Here is a 16,848-nt window from a genome sequence, read left to right on the forward strand (position 1 = left end):
AGGGATGCCCATCTGGCTCAGCCCCCTGTCCCTGGGGGGGAGGGGGGGGAAGGGGGGGGGCACGCGCGCGGCAGCCAGCAAAAAGGCCAATTTATCCTATCCAGCCCTAGGTTGCTGGGGGTGCTGGACACAGTGGGTAAGGTCTTCATGGAGACAAGCCCAAGACACCTGTGGACAGGGCACGGTATCCAGGAGCAGGATGGGTGGAGTCTGAGTCAGGGCCACAATTAAGGGGCAGTGACAGTACAAGCCCAGGACTGTACCGCAATCCGTTCCCTGCACATCCCTGCAATAGGCCCCAGCCCCATGCTGACACCACCCTGCGATCCTGGCCCCAGCCATCCCACTCATGGAAGCTGCTCCTTGTCCACCTGTAGCCCCATCCCATCCACCCATCCAAGCGCATCTTGCTTCCAGGGGTCCCAGGCCAGTCTCCATGGAGATCCAGCTCACCTGCCTGTCCCATCCAATACCTACGGCCATGGGTATGGAGTAGACAGGCTACGATGCCTGGGCAGCAGGGCATGCACCCGCTCCTAGGCAGCGGCGTGGGCTGGCAGAAAGCCAAGTCCAGCCACCGCACAACCCTCACCCCAACGCATGGAACTACAGCTCCTGGTGTGCCCAAGAGCCACATGGGGGACAAGGTGGGCTGTGCCACATGGCACTTTGCACCCAGGGGAAGCTAAACTGCCTGCACATGCCATAGCCTGGGCTACCCTCTTGCCCTAGCCTGAGCCAAAGGACCTGCTGAGGAGCAGAAAGAATCACACCATGGGACAGATCCAGCCCACAACCGATATTTTGCCTCACCCATGTTCTAGCCTGATCATTTTTTCTATGCTTTATGACTGATGTATTGCCTGTTTCCATTTATCAGATTGTTTCCTTTTGCCTTCACTTTTTCACCAAAACAAAAAAATTTGGCCAGCTGTCCTCTACCTAAGTTCTTTAAGAACTCCCAATTTTTCAGTTGCATTTTTCTGTTTCAGCTTTTCTTCTCAATTTCATTAAGTTTCAGGAAGTCGCAAAAAACAAAACCTGTAAGATTAGGCAGGTATAAATGCTAATGAGGAACCAAAAGTGGGCAAAGCCAAACCTCTTCAGTGCCTGGTGCTGTTGTCTAGTGCTATTCTGGGCACACCCACCCCCTGTAATGATGACCCTGAGCAGTAGTAGACTTTGTTAACAAGCAGAGAACCGAGGTAGCAACGGCTGCTACAGTAACCAGTGAGTTCTCTAGCAAAAGGTGCTGGGCAATCATGATCCAGCTCTTAGATCTCATTTTTCTGGACACATCAGCATGTCAGCTATATAGCAGTATAGATTCTACTTGCTCAGGTCTGTATCAGCTTCCCTTGGAGCTAATTTCTGCAACTGATGCAACAACCTGCTAGCAAGAACTCCTAAATCTCAGAGAAGCAAAACAATAACACCCTTGTTAACAGGTAGGGCAATGACTTAATCAAGGGAAGATCACTGATATATTGAAGGTGTATAGGCAAATGCATGTCTTCTGGGTCTAAAGTACAGAGAAACTCAACAAAATTGTCCAAACCATAAAATCAGGGAGCCCCCACACACTAGAAGGTGACACGCAGGAAAATATACAAAATTGAGATCGTCATGAAACCAGAATAACTTGCAGGGGTTTAGGTTGTAGCCATGTTGGTCTAAGGATATAGGCAGACAAGGTTCCTTGGGTGAATTTGATATCTTTTATTAGACCAACCAAAATGGTTGGAGAATAGTTATTAAGCAAGCTTTCGGGTTCATTCCATCCAGGAAGAGCACGCAGCAACTGCTGCAGCATCCTTAGCCTGACGAAGGGTTTTTGAACCCGAAAGCTTGCTTAATAACTATTCTCCAACCATTTGGGTTGGTCTAATAAAAGATATCAAATTCACCCAAGGAACCTTGTCTGCCAGAATAACTTGGACACTTCTAATTTTATCAAGGGTTCTGTTTCTGAAGGCAGATTTAGAGCATCCCAACTCCAACCTCTGTAACCATCTCATTGAAGCCCCAGCCACATAACATGATTTAATCAGAACTTTGTGTAAACAGCGAGAATATTCACTATTAAAAGGTGTATCTAAATCTGAAGCACAACTATTCAGTAGGGCTGGAAGGAACATCAACAAAGTAATCTAATCAAGCTCTCTGCACAGGGCAGGATCATCCCTGTCTAACCAGCTCTTGAACATTTCTAGCTTGTTCCAATGCCTGACCACTCTCATACTCAGAAAGTTCTTCCTAATCTCCAACCTAAATTTCCCCTGCTGCTGCTTAAACCCTTGCTCCAGATATTTTAAAGACTTCCATGAAATGCACCCCCATTGCTGAACCAGTGCTGAACAGAGCAGAATTATTTCTCTTGATTTGCTAGCAACACTCCTGTTAATACAATCTAGTATGCTGTTAACTTCTCTGTAACAAGAGTACCCTCTTAGTTTTTGGTCAGCCTGTTTTACTACAGTGATTCTCAACCAGGGTACCAGGGAACCTTCGGGTGCTGACATATCCTTTGAAGAGTGCCATGAAGCGTGAAGAGATAAACAGATAAGCACAGACTCAGACTCATTCCTGCCTGGACATCAATCCCCTGCTACCCTGCCCTGCCCTGCCCAGCCCAGCCCAGCCCCTCTGCAAGAAGGTAAGCACTGCAATACATAAATATGTTCTTTATATTGGGTGCTGCTGAATTCACAAAAGTTATGGAGGGATGCCTCAACTCCAACAAGGAGTGCCTTAAGTCTGAAACGGTTGAGAAGCACTGGTCTACTCTAACCCCCAGTCCTTCTGCAGCCTAGCCAATCATTCCCTATGTCTGTATTTGTGCATGCAATTATTCCATCTCAAGCGCAGGAATCTCATCTGACTGATTGCAAACCTTTTCTCCAATGTATCCAGATCATTGTGAACGATCATCTCCGCTCAACCTGATGTTGTAGGAGTTTCAGTTATGCTAGCCCACAATTCTGCTTAGTTAAGCTAGGACATGCAAAGGACCTTGGGAGGAAACAGGCTTCACTGACTGCTAAATGACCTGATAAGAGATGCAGTAAGCAGTCAAGCTAATTCAGAGAAAGGAACAGTAGATGAACAAGTTAGGGGGTAATGTTAGAACTTGCTAGTAAAGCAGAGGTAACAACAAGTGAGCTGAACTTAGCAGGGATAAGCTGAAGATACTCAAATTCAGTAGGGGATGAGCTAGAAAAGCCCAGACTCAGTAGGGAATGAGCTCTAGATGCCCAAACTCGGAAGGGGGGGAGCTACAGTTGGCAAGGAAAGAGCTGCAGGTGTCTGGACTTGGCAGAGATAAGTAAAAAGGGACATCTCAACAGAGATAGAAGTAAGAGTTGGCAGAGAATGGGAGCATCTGGGTTATAAATACAGGGGTTGCAAGCTTCACTCTTTTTTAGCAACTTAGGGGGCATCTGTGCACATAATATGTCATTTACCATTGTCTGGACATTTTTTTTGAGCCGGGCTGATTTGCTATGCAGACCCACTAGCTACTGTCCTATAAAAAGACAATAAACCTAATCTGAGCTTTCACTACCAAACATGGATTCAAGTAATGCTTATTGTGTCGCACCTGAGCTCCAGGGGGTTGGCTGCAGACAACCTCCAAGAACACTCCAACCCAAGCATCCTGAACACCAAGAGTGACAGCAGGTAGGAGGCTGGATGGGAACTCTCCCAAACCACCAAGTATCTCAGAACAACAAATGTCACTCACAAATTGGTTAAGCATGCACTAAATCCCATTTTACAAATTTTTTTTGTATGACAAAAACAGTGCAGTCATATTTCGCATTGGACAGAGCTGAGCCAGGATCAAGATAGGTTGTCGAGGGTATTGAGATTTCCAGGGCAACGCAAGATAGGGCATTCTGTAACTACGTGGATTTTGGTCTGTGAGGGGGTGCCGCATTCACAAGTGGCATTTGATCTCAGGCCCATTTGATGCATGTTATGGCAAAAGTGGCCATAGCCGGTTTGGAGTCTGAGGTGAACCCAGGAGAGAGTCTGTTCAAATCGAAGCTTGGAGGCCTCAGAGGGGTTTGGGATGAATGTTTTGCATCTGCAGTTCTCAGAGGCTCACTGTTCTTCCCCACAGTTGTTCAGTCCAGTCGTCTGAGGAAGAACCTTTGGTGACAGAGCTCAGGTGGTGCACGTGGGCAATGAGGGGTTTCCTAGTTTGAAGGCACTGCTTGACTGGAGGGTCAGAGCAGATGTGATGTAGGTAGTGGTTATGGACTAGTTCAGTGGTTCTCAACCTTTTTTTTTTTTTTGTGGACCACTTGAAAATTGCTGAGGGACTCAGCAGACCTCTTAATAAACTTTTTTTTTTGTTCTACAGATCAAAGCACACAACTCTTATTTTAGTATCAGTAGTCTTATCTTACAAATACAGATATTCTCGTCCACAGATATTCAACCTTTCTATGGACCACCTGAATGGGGCTCGCGGACCAGTGGTGGTCCACAGACTAGTTTGAAAACCTCTGCTCTAACTCAATGCGGCGATGGAAGAGGAAGCATTGCTGCTCATGGCAGATGTCAGGGGAAGCAATACTGCTGACAAGTGGGAGCTGTGATGCAAGAGTAGGGTGGATACAGCCATAAATGAGTTGCATGCCATTGTTAAGTGCCATCGAGTTGGTGACTGTGGGCACTTCTGCACCACACTGGGGCATAGTATTCAGCTGTTGAGTATGCTAGTGCCAGGGTGAATATCCAAAGTATGATGGAGTTAACTCTGCATCTGAGGCCAACTAGTTGATGGAGCAGGTTGTTGAAAGCTTGTACTTTGGCTGTCAGTTGGGTAAGATAGGTAAGGGTGCAGTCTAGGGCAACTCCAAGGTACTTTAGGTGGTTTTCAAAAGGAATGGAGTTTGTTCCACACATGATATTCAATGCTGTTTTGGCAAGTTTGTGGGAAAGGTGGAAAGTGCTACTGACTGTCTTCATGATGTTTAGTTTGAGCCTCCAGTTTAACAGACTGTGAGGCTGGAAGGGACTTTGGAAGATCACCGGGTTCAGCCCCGCTGCACCAAGCAGGAAAGACAACTGGGGTCAGGTGACCCCAGCAAAGTGACCGTCCAGTCTCCTCTTGAAGGCTTCCAGGGTAGGCAATAGGTCCACCTCTGGAGGGAGCTTATTCCACAGCCTGGACACCCTAGGTGTGAAGAATTTTTTCACAATGTTGAACCTCAAATTATCTTCTAGGAGTTTGTGACCATTACTCCTGGTTTTTCCCAAGGGTGCCCTGGTAAACAGTTGCTCACCAAGCCCTTGATGTACTCCCTTAGTGTAGCAGTAAACTGGTATCAAGACCCCTCTCAGCCTTCTCTTTTTCAAGCTAAACAGTCCCAGGTCCCTCAGCCTTTCTTCATATGGCTTGCCGTGCAAGTCTCTGATCATACAGGTGGGCCCTTCTCTGTACTCTCTCAAGCTTTTCTGTCTTTGTTGAAGCGCGATGCCCAGAACTGGATGCTGTACTCTAGCTGTGGTCTCACTAATGCCGAGCAGAGTGGAAAAATCATTTCCTTGGTTTTACTGGAAATGCACAGATTGATGCACACCAGAGTATTATTTGCCTGCCGGCTACAGCGTTGCACTGCTGGCTCATGTTTATACTGTGGTCTATTATTACCCCCAGGTCTCTTTCATTCGTCGTGCTGATCAGATCAGCATTGCTAAGACTGTAGGCGTGTAGGAAACTGTTTGTCCCCAGGTGGAGGCACTTTACATTTCTTGATGTTAAATTTCATCTGGTTCCAATCCACCCAGCTTGCCCGCCTGTCTAAGGCTACAGATACTGGTGGACCATCTTCAAGTGTGACCACGATTCCCCATAACTTGGTGTCATCTGTGAACTTGGCCAGTGAGCTCTTCACCCCCACATCCAAATCATTGATAAAGATGTTAAGAAGTACTGGACCAAGCACCAACCCCTGAGGGACACCACTGGCCACTGAGAGCAAGTGCTCATTGTAGTGAGGTACTTTGTCAGACCTTGCTCCAGAGTCTTGAAGTTTTTTCATGTGATCATAAGGGCAATGTTGTCTACATAGATGTATTTTTGGATGTCATGGGGGGCAAGTCTGAGGTGTAAATATTGAAGAGCAAGGGTACTAGGATGGATCCCTGAGGCACACTGTTCTTCACAGGGTGCCTGGTAGATGCATTTTTTCAAATACGAAGAGTGAAGTAACAGTTGAAGACGAGTTCTTGCAGAAAGTGGACTACATGTTTGTTGGGGATTTTGTGAAGGAGCTTCAGAGTGAGGCCTCATTGCCATACCGTGTCACAGGCTGCAGATAAGTCTACAAAAACTGTTCTGCGCTTCTGTCCTTTTTCAAAAGCTGCCTCAATGTCCGCAGTGAGGCAAGAGACCTGGTCAGTAGTTGGGCAGCCCCAATGGCCTGTTGCTCTGGGAGCTGGAGATCGATGATGGGGTACAGGTGATTGTAAAGAAGTCTCTACCACGAGTTTAAATCCCACTGAAAGAAGACTGGTCTGTAGCTACCTGGGTCTTCTAGTGGTTTATTTGGTGTAAGAATGGCAACAACTTTGGCATGCCGTCAGATTTTGGGGGTTTTAAGGCTGTTTAGGCAATGGGAGAAAAAGCATTGGAGCCAGGAGAATGGGGTCACTGAGGTGGATGAAGAATTCCAGATGGAGGTGGTCTTGGCCCAGAGACTTTCCAGCTTTGAAGGGGCTGGTGGCCTCCATCATCTATTTGAATTCAAAGTTGATGCAGAGATTTGAGTCTACTAAGGGAAAGTTCTAGGCCTCTTTCAATGTTGTGTTCACCATGCAGGAGAAGTTTGTCTGCTTTTGAGAATTTTCTATTGTTGATAAAACTTCTGATGATGCCATTGGCCTTTACTGGAGTTTTGGAGGATTGTCTAGAATTGTCAGTTAAGCAGTTTTACAAACCATTAAGGCTGTTAAACAATATGAGACCCAGGACAAACCCCTAGGCAACCCCACTTGATACCTCCTCACAACTAGAGATTAGGCCACTGAGTAAAATGAGCTAACCAAGTACTGTATGTATCCACCTTATCAGATTTGCTGTAGTCCAGGGAAATCAGCAACCCCCAGCACATGTGCCAGAGCATGGCATGTGAGGCTATTTTCCTCCCAGCCTGGACTTAGAGCAGCTGCCACCAGCCACAGAGCCTGCAGGTGGCAGAGAGGCTGCAAGCAGCCTGGGTCCCATGGCAGGCAGCAGCTGCCCAGAGCCCAAGCCAGCTGCAGCCGGGACACCACGAACAGCTGCACAGGGTTCCACAACCCTGGCACTGGCTCCAAGGCTGTGGTGGCTGCACGCACACCTTGTAACACACAGCAGGGGAGGGGCCAGGGCAGTGCAACCCTCGCCCCTCCTGCGCCATCTGCAGGCATGCAGCTGACACCAGCAATGAGGATCAAGCCCCTCAGCTCCCCTGCCTCTGGCATGCCAAGTCAAGGCACGGCTGGAGGCTGGGGTGTTTTTAGCACTCAAGGCAAAAAATGCCAACCCCTGATCTAGTCGGTAGTCTTCCTTAGCTTGTTAATGAGGATGTCATGGGAGACTGTCAAAAAAACTTGCTGAAGTTCATGTACATCATACCCAATGCTCTCCCCACAATCCACATAGCCTGATCTCTGTACATGAAAAGATTATGAAGTAGATCCCCAGAGAATCTATTGTGAAGCACCTAGAGGAGAACAACGCAATCGGGAATATACAGTATGCATTTACCAAGAGCTAGTCACACCTGACCAACCCAGTTTCCTTCTATAAGTTGGTAAGTTAACAGGCCGTCCCCTGGATTCTCCCTCATTTTCCTAAAGATGGGCACTATATATGTGTCCTTTTCCAATCATTCAGGAATTCACCCAACCTCCATGAGTTCTCAAAGAGGATAACCGATATTTCTAAATTTATTTCAGCCAGTTCCCTCAGTAATCCAGGGTGCATTCCATCTGGCCCTATCCACTTAAAAGTATCTAGCTTCTCTAAGCTAGATAAACCTGTGCTTCTACTACTCTAGGCTGTTAGTCTTTTTCCCTATACTTGCTGCCACCTGGACTCATCATCTGGTAGCTGCACCCTATTTCTGAAGGCCAAAGTACAGGGCATTAAATACTTTGGCCTTTCCTGCATCATCCATAATTAGATTGCCTTCTGTATTCCTTAGAAGACCAATGGTTTCTCTGGTCTCTTTCTTTTTACATACAGGTAGAATCCCTTATTACCTTATGTTCCTTACCAGCTGTATCTCAAACTGTGCCTTGACCTAATATTCTCCTGCAATGCCCATACAATGATCTTATATTCTTGTCTAGCAATAGGACCAAGTTCCCACTTTTTATAGGACTACTTTCTGAGTTTCAACTCCTTAAAGAGACTGCCATCTAGTCAGGCTGGCCTCCTGTTGCACTTTCCATTCTATTGTCACATTTCATGGTCAGTGTCACCAAAATTATATTCCACTTTTACATTCTTAAGCTATTTCTCTCTAAATTATAGAAATAAAGCCTTGAAGGTTTAATTTAGGTCTCGACTTTTTCTGCTTGTTTTTACCTCAGGAATGCTAAGGTTACTCTTTTGTGATGCTGAAGAGCTCAAAAAAATATGCGGTATTTCTTCTCAGTTTGAACGCATTACACAGGCAAATGTACTGGTGCTTCAGCAAGAATCTTTTTATCCAAAACAATGTCAGTGAAGTTTAAAAAAAAGTATTACAAAGGCCTCTTAGAAAATTTGACTAGAAATACCTACCTGTTCACTAGTTCTCCGCCCAGTCTCTTTCAGATTCGACTAAATCAGCGGGAAAAAAACCCCAAAAAACATGGAGGAGGTAATTTGTCTTACAACTTCCTCAAATGCCTCAGAAAGCTCTTTTCTTCGTTTCTAAAGTATGAGTTAGCTATATGGGGACAGCCAAAAGGGATCTGGTCACTTTAATCCAGTCTTAGAAAAGACCTAAGGAAAGGTTCATTTAAGCAGTGCAACCTACACTCCAATGTATTGATTCAAAATCTGGAGGGATCTCTCATAACAAGACTACAGAACACCCCATTTAAAAAAAAAAAAAAAAACAAAGAAAAAAACCAAACCAAAATATGAAGATAATGCCTCAGATGTTGTGACCTTTTTAGAATACATCTCCCCTTTGCATGGAATTCTCCTCTCAAATCCTGGATGGTCACATACTTGTCAATATGCTGGAAAATCTGCTTTTTCTCAAGTCATAAATGTCAGTAAATTATCCCTTGAACTGCAATATTCACTCCCACTAATCTAGAACCAGAATCCCAAAAGTGATAAACAAGTTGGCATACGCAATTGATGTCTTAGCCTCTGAATGGAAGAAATAAGATACCAGAAGCCAGTTTATCAAGTTAGGTTTTTTTTAATCTTCTAGGTAACAGTACAACTGTGATATACAAGGCTTTAGAGCAAGGTTTTTTATTTGGTCTCCTACAATATACTTGCAAGCAAGCTAAAGAAGAAGTATGGATTGGATGAATGGTCTGTAAGGTGGATAGAAAGCTGGTTGGATCATCATGCTCAAAGGGCAGTAATGAATGGCTTGATGTCTAGTTGGTAGCTAGTATGAAATGCCCCAAGGGTCAGTCCTGAGACCAGTTGTGTTCAATATCTTTAGCAACAACCTGAAAGATGGGATGGAGCACACCCTCACAAGTTTATGGATGGCACCAAGCTGCAGGGTGGGGTATAGATATGCTGGAGGGTATGGCTAGGATTCAGAGTGACCTCGATAACTTGGAGGATTGGACCAAAAGAAAATCTCATGAGGTTCAACAAAGACAAGTGCAATATCCTGCACTTAAGATGGAACAATCCCACGTACCAGTACAGGTTGGGGACTGACTGGCTAAGCAGAAAAGGACCTGGGGGTTACAGTCAACAATAAGCTGAATATGAACCAATGATGTGCTGTTGTTGAAAAGAAGGCTAATAAAATAATGGGCTACTTTAGTAGGAGCACTGCCAGAAGACTGAAGGAAGTGATTATTCCCCTTTATTCAGCATTGGTGAGGCTAGCAATGACGATGCATCAGTAACAATTGGTAATGAGAAACTAGAAAAAGTAACACACTTTAAACACCTTGGATCAACCATCACAAAAGATGCTTCATCAGACAAAAAGCAAAAACAAGAATAGTCATTGGACAACTAGCAAGGCTGAAGAAAGTCTAGACTAACAGCAAGATCACAATGAAAATAAAACTCCATCTACTATATGCTGCTATCATTTCAACAACAACTCTTTGGCTGTGAGTCCTGCACATTCACTACGGCACTGGAAAAAGCAAATTGAGATGCATACCCTACATTGTACATAGAACAAATGAATCTGTAAAAGATCAAAATCAGACAAGTCAGCAAATATGAACCCTTACTAGAAAATCATAAGAAAGATGCAGTTGTTTGAACAAACAAGATGATCCAGGCACCCTTACCAACACCATCCTGCAGGGTACTGCAGATGGATGAAGAAAAGGAAGACCTAGGACAAGATGGAACCACCAACATCAAAGACTGGACGAGATTAAAACTGACTGTACAAGGATTGCAAAAAACCAGGAAGAATGGAGGAAGGTTATTGCTACATCAAAAGATGCCTCAATGGTCAGCGTGGCCTTGGGACTGGAGTTGACTTGAGGCCACATCTGGAGTACTGTGTTCAGTTTTGTGGGCCCCCACTACAGAAAGGATGGGGACAAACTGGACAGAGTCCAGTGGAAGGCAATGATAATTATCAAGGGATTAGGGAACATGAGTTCTGTGGTGAGGCTAAGAGAACTGGGCTTGCTTAATCTAGAGAAGAGAAAACTGAATGGGGATTTACTAACAGCCTTCAAATACTTGAAGGGTGGTTACTAAGAGGATGGAGCTAGACTGTTCTCAGTAGTAGGAAATGGCAGAACAAGGAGCAATGGACTCACATTGCAGCAAGGGAAGTTCAGGTTAAATATTAGGAAAAACTCTCTCATGAGGAGAGGAGTAAAGCCCTGGAAGTAGCCTGCTACCCAGAGAAGTTGTAGATTCTCCATCTTCAGAGGTTTTTAAGACCCAGATAGACAAAGCCTTGGCTGGGATGATATAGTTGGGGACAGTGCAGGTTTGAGCAGGAGGTTGGACTAGATGACCTCCTGAGGTCCCTTCCAACCCTAATTTTCTATGATTTTACCAACTAAATCTCTATGATTAGAAAAGCTATCCAAGCAGAGCAAACATTAGTAGTTATCTGTACCATGCTTTCCAGCATAGTCACACTATATGCACCATTTAGCCTGCTCCAGAAGAGGAGAGAGAGGAGAGGAAAAAGAAAATCAAACTGCTATGTGGCACTTGAAAGTCCATCCTTCAAAAGGCAACCATGCAGCAAGAGCAAGACAAATAAGCAGCTGGGTTTGAGGATGAGAGTAGAGCCAATGAAAGCAGCATGTAGGTAAGAAGAGCCAAGCAAGCCACAAGCCGTGTCACAGCCAGGCCTGACCCTTCCTTAGTACCCAATATAAACTTAAACTCACCAGACAAGCAAGTACAAACACACACATGTAGCACTCTTCCTGGTTAAATGATCTCCCCTCTACTGATCTAATGAACACCAGAATTCTGAATACAACCATCCTTATTTAAAAACAGCTTTGCTTCACTCTACTCTTTCAATTCCATAAAAAAGCACTTATACCCATCTTGACTGGCATAAAAAGGTGCTGGAGAATCACTTTAGTTTAACTCCAAGCTGGGGGGGGGGGGGGGGGTCAGTAATTCCTCATATATGGCAACTTATTATGCATCTTCTGTCCTAATTCACTGCCTAAAGCTCTAGACAGAAAGCACTCATAGCAGCTAAAATTACCATGCGTGACTTTTTTAAAACTAACTGCAAGGGAACAGGGACAAAAAACTGAAGCATAGATAAACCCCTTCTTAATGTGCACAAGCCTTTGAATATAAACACGTAACAAAGAATATAAAATATACCTCTTGTCCAGTAAGAAATAGTAGAAGATCTCCTTCCTCCTCTTCACACATATGAATTTGGATCACTGTTCGAATTGCAGCCTCCAGGTAATCCCTCTCTGGTTCTGGAGTATAAAAGATCTCCACAGGATGTGTACGACCAGGGATAGTTAGGAGAGGACAATTATCAAAATAAATTTGAAACTTGCCAGCATCTAGAGTAGCACTCATAACAATGACCTGCAAGTTAGGGAGAAAATACCATTACTTCACAGCCGACACCAAGAATTACATATAAATTTAGATCGATAATTGTAATTGTGCGATTTAATGATGAACTTAAAAACTTTATTCCAAGTTCCCTTGACTTACTGATTCTATGAATTCTTTAGCATTTGTAGAAAATGTTCATTTGCCCTGATGCATTGCATATAACAAACTTTTTACATTTACACAGGTTTATTTTCTACTAAAGATAAGCCATATGCACATCAGAAAGCAAATCTGATCCTTACCAATATAGATTTTACTAACAATAAGCCTGGTGAAATCCTTAGGATGGAAAGAAATATAGAGAAACTAGAATATGCTGTGGAGACGCCAATTTATAACTGTAACTGACCTTCAAGTCGGCTCTTTGCCTTACAACCTCTTTCAGAACTCCCATCAAAATATCAGTAGCCAGTGTTCTTTCATGAGCCTCATCAAGTATTATAACACCATAGCGCTCCAGCAAAGGGTCATTCATAGCTTCACGAAGTAACATACCATCAGTCATATACCTGAACATCAATAGAAGAAAAACCCCAAAGTGAATTCCAAAATGGTACTCAAGTATATTTGCCTACTTCCATAGCAAAAGAGCATCTTCTATATAGTCACTATAATCTTTCTTTTATCACTCCTTCTGGGCATTTGATTTGAATGGTGCTGAACAAAGGGATGGATGAGTAAAAAGTAAGAGAGGCATAGAGGCTTGCAGTTGAGTAAGTTCTGCTCAAGCAAAGTAGGTACAAGGCCAAAACTAAGAAAGTTTAGGCAACTATTCTGATGAGAATTTTTTTTTTTTTTTAAATGAGAATAAATTTTTAACAAACTAAGTCAGGGTGTCAGACTCACCATGCACCCCAGACTGGATCCAGAACAAAATACTGCTTTCAGGCCAGATTTAGCCTGGGACACTGGCCGGTTCCAGCCCCAGAACACACCACCGCCAATAAAATAGCAGTAGGTCTGGTTCCAATGCAGGCCATGCAGTGAAAGCAGCTCCAGCTCCCATGCCAGAGCTGTCACAAGCCCCATGCTGCAGTGGCAGCTTTAGCTCCAACATGGGGCACATGGTGACAGTGGTGGTCTCATCATGTGGTGGCTACTTTTGTTTCCAACACTGCCAGCCTGTATCCTCAGCTACACACTATGGGGATGCAGGCTGGCAGTGCTGGAAACAAAAGTAGCCACATCCTTTCATGTGTCAGGGTACACAATGAAAACAAGAGGGGCACAGAAAAAAGGCAGGCTATGTACAGTGCCAGCTAGAAGTATCCTAAAACTGCACAGGTCTAGCTGAATGAAAAACAGTGATTTTCGAGATACTGAGATGCAGCACTATTGAAGCGTCAGCGCACTAAAAAGAGTGCAGAAATATGGGCTGCATACACACATTCAAATCGTTGAGAACATCCTCTCCCAGGTTTGTTTTCCTGAGAGAAAAAACTTGACCTGTTCAGAAGTTCAGACAGAAACAGAGCCTGCAGTGTGGATGCTGGGAAGCCAGGGGCCCTAGAGCACAGAGACCAGCAAAGAACTGCAGGGGTTTGGGGGTTTGTTTTTTTTCCAAGTGAATGTAGGCAAGAATATGCTAAGGCTGGGCAAGGGAGTATGCCTGTGTGTTACTCAACACCCAAGCACTGCAGTGCGATTCAGGCAGGGAACAAGCAAAGAGCAGAACACACCCCCTAATTGCTTCCACACCAGCCTTTTCTAGCCTGAAGCACCCAGGGGGCATGTTCTGCTCCCTGGCTGGCTGAGACAGAAACACTCTCTCTCCCCGTGTGGGATGGGGCAGGAAGAGAAAGCAAAGCACAATGGGCTAACCAGAGCCCCAAATTAGGCTGCTTTCAGTTTCCGATGAATTGTTACAATACTTACTTCAGAATAGTTTTTGCACTACTGCAGTCTTCAAATCGAATAGAGTAACCAACCTCCTGGCCCAACATAACATCCATTTCATCAGCAACTCGTTGTGCCACACTCATTGCAGCTACTCTCCTAGGCTGGGTACATGCGACACCTCTCTTCGGTCCAGGTAATGACCTCATATATTCAACACACCATTGAGGGATCTGTCAAGAACAAATTTAAAGCTTAAGTACACCTTATATGTCCACTCAGATGCAAACGATATGGAATAAGCTGTTGTATCAAAAAGGTAGTTAATGAAAATGCTATTTTACAGTCACAATTATATTTTTGATGCTTATTCCCTCAATTAGGCACAAGAGATTAAATACTTTAAGTCATCTGATTGGTGGTAAAAAAGAAAGCAAAAGTTTACGTTTTCCAAATCTTTTAAACCTAAATTAAATACTGACAATCAGGTTGTACACGTGGGTTATGTTAACTTCTATGGAAATCCTAAATTTTCATAAGATTTCCTATTTTTCTGCATATTAACCACCTGGTATAGTCAATGCGGAAATGTATTGGTTGACAGTACATTAAGCAATTGTCAGATATATCTTCCTATGCAGCTCTGTAATATAGTCAGTATCAGCACATTGTTCCACTGACATCCAAGATAAAAGTAAATGCCTGTATAAAATTTCATATAAGACAACATATTCTGGTTTAGGACATAAGTTTTGAACCAAATGTGTTCTGAAGTGTGCTTAAAAAAAATACTTAATCACATGGGTAATTTCTTGAAAAGAAATGCTGAAAGAACAAATACGCCTGGCTAAAAAAAAAAAATCATCAGTGATAAGTAAAATTTACAAAGGAGTTAGGAACCTTTGCTTGGTTACTTTTCCTGGAGGGCTAGGAAAGAAAAATTAGTTTTCCCTCATACCAATATGAATGTATTACTACTAGAATCAGAGTGTTTGCCTGATGAGCTACTTTGTGTTACCACAACCTAAAAGTTGCTTCCACAGATATACAACACTGGGTTCAAGAACACCACACACTTTATTCACATGAAATAATAATTTGAAAACCAGAATGCCATGGCACACAAGGCTGCCTTGAGATCCTTTCAAGGGTACCATGCAATGTTAGGTGTGCCAACACAATTCACAAGATTAGTCCAGAAATTTCAACAGGAATCCATAACTTTCTGGCCTGCTGCAGTCTTTTGGAGTTCCTTGCAACAGAAGAATCTCTCTATTTTCTGTAGTCAAAGGGCTGAAAACTAAGAGTTGGCATTTTTCAAGGGGTGCCTTGATTCTGAAAAGGTTGAGAACCATCGAGTGAAGAGGACAGGATAATCTTAGATTACAGTCAATACAATGATGAGGTTCTGTAAATCATAAACACATCTCCAGGAAAAAGCCCTTCATGTTAAAATTCAAATACAAAGCATGGGGGGGAGGGGGTGGAAACTAAAGGAGGCAGCTGCCGCAGCTTCTACAAAGAGCCTCACTGCAAAGGGCATACAAGCACAAAGTCAGACAACTGATTCACACCAAAATGAAACTCAGTCACCATCCCTTGTAGGAATTTAGGGAAAAAATCTATAGCTACCCTCTCTTTGTAGAACTTAACATAAAGCTCACTCATTCCATAACCAAAAATTAATGCCACCAAAAGCCTGCACTTTTTTTTGAAAGCAAGCTACTTCTTCAGTAGTAAACGGTACTTTCATTAGGTTTGTATTAATATCTCTTGTCCTAAGAGGCTTCTAATAGACAGAGATTTCCAAATCCACCAGATCAGCCTGGTGAAAATTAGTTGTAGAGACAGTGGTCTATCTTGGACCCATTTGTAATGGATCAAAAAGCAAAATCTATAGTCTCAACCTTCCCAGCAGCCATATGTAAATAACAAATGTGGACAGCTATTATCCATGTAGTTCAGTCCATGCTTAGGAAGCTGAAAGATATTATGGAAGCATCTCATTTCGTTCCATAATTGAGAAGGAGCCGAGTTTTACATTTACAGCAAGTATTCAGCTACTCTGTTATATAAGGATGTGGCATATCCTCCCAGTAATTAAAGTACTTATTCTGGATCAAGACATTTTCTGAAAAATACCATTAAAATGGTTAACTAATAATTTAAAGTTGTATTTTATAAGAAAGTCCTTATGAAAATTAGCACCCACATCAGCTTTTTTTTTCTTTCAAGTGAACTTAAAAAAGTAAAACTTTTAGGCTTTCCTTATAGCAAGAGTTTTCAACCTTTTTGGATCAGTGTACCCCCAGCAGCCGGATTGGCGGGGGGGGGGGGCGGCGGCGCGCGGCGGCAGCTGAATGCAGGGCAGTGGCAGCCACTGCATGCGAGCTTCCCCCACCTCCTGTGTCCAGCTGGGCAGGCAGTGCAGGATGGGCGCACCCCTCCACGCATATTCCCTAGGGCCTTAAGTACCCCCAGGGGTACACAACAACCCTTGCCTTACACAGGTAGAAAGGACACAGGAGGTGGGGGAAGCTCGCATGCAGTGGCTGCCACTGCCTCACACTGCCTCACACTGTCCCCCCCAATCCGGCTGCTGGGGGTACACTGATCCAAAAAGGTTGAAAACTCTGGAAAGCCTAAAAGTTTTACCTTTAAGTTCACTTGAAAGAAAAACAAAAAAACAAAAAAACCTGATGTGGGTGCTAATTTTCATAAGGACTTTCTTC

General features: G+C 43.8%; 1 protein-coding gene across 1 annotated transcript in view; it reads right to left on the reverse strand.

Annotated features, from left to right (window-relative positions):
- The window catches only part of DHX15 (DEAH-box helicase 15), an 86,608-nt gene that overhangs the window by 51,902 nt on the left and 17,858 nt on the right, over positions 1–16,848 (reverse strand). The window contains exons 3-5 of the mRNA XM_006260425.4: positions 14,156–14,349; positions 12,630–12,789; positions 12,029–12,247 (exon numbers count right to left, since the gene is read on the reverse strand). Of these exons, the coding sequence (XP_006260487.1) occupies positions 12,029–12,247; positions 12,630–12,789; positions 14,156–14,349 (573 nt within the window). The remainder of the gene's footprint in view (positions 1–12,028; positions 12,248–12,629; positions 12,790–14,155; positions 14,350–16,848) is intronic.

The sequence above is a fragment of the Alligator mississippiensis genome, chromosome 2 (genome assembly GCF_030867095.1).
Source record: "Alligator mississippiensis isolate rAllMis1 chromosome 2, rAllMis1, whole genome shotgun sequence".
Classification (NCBI taxonomy): domain Eukaryota; kingdom Metazoa; phylum Chordata; order Crocodylia; family Alligatoridae; genus Alligator; species Alligator mississippiensis.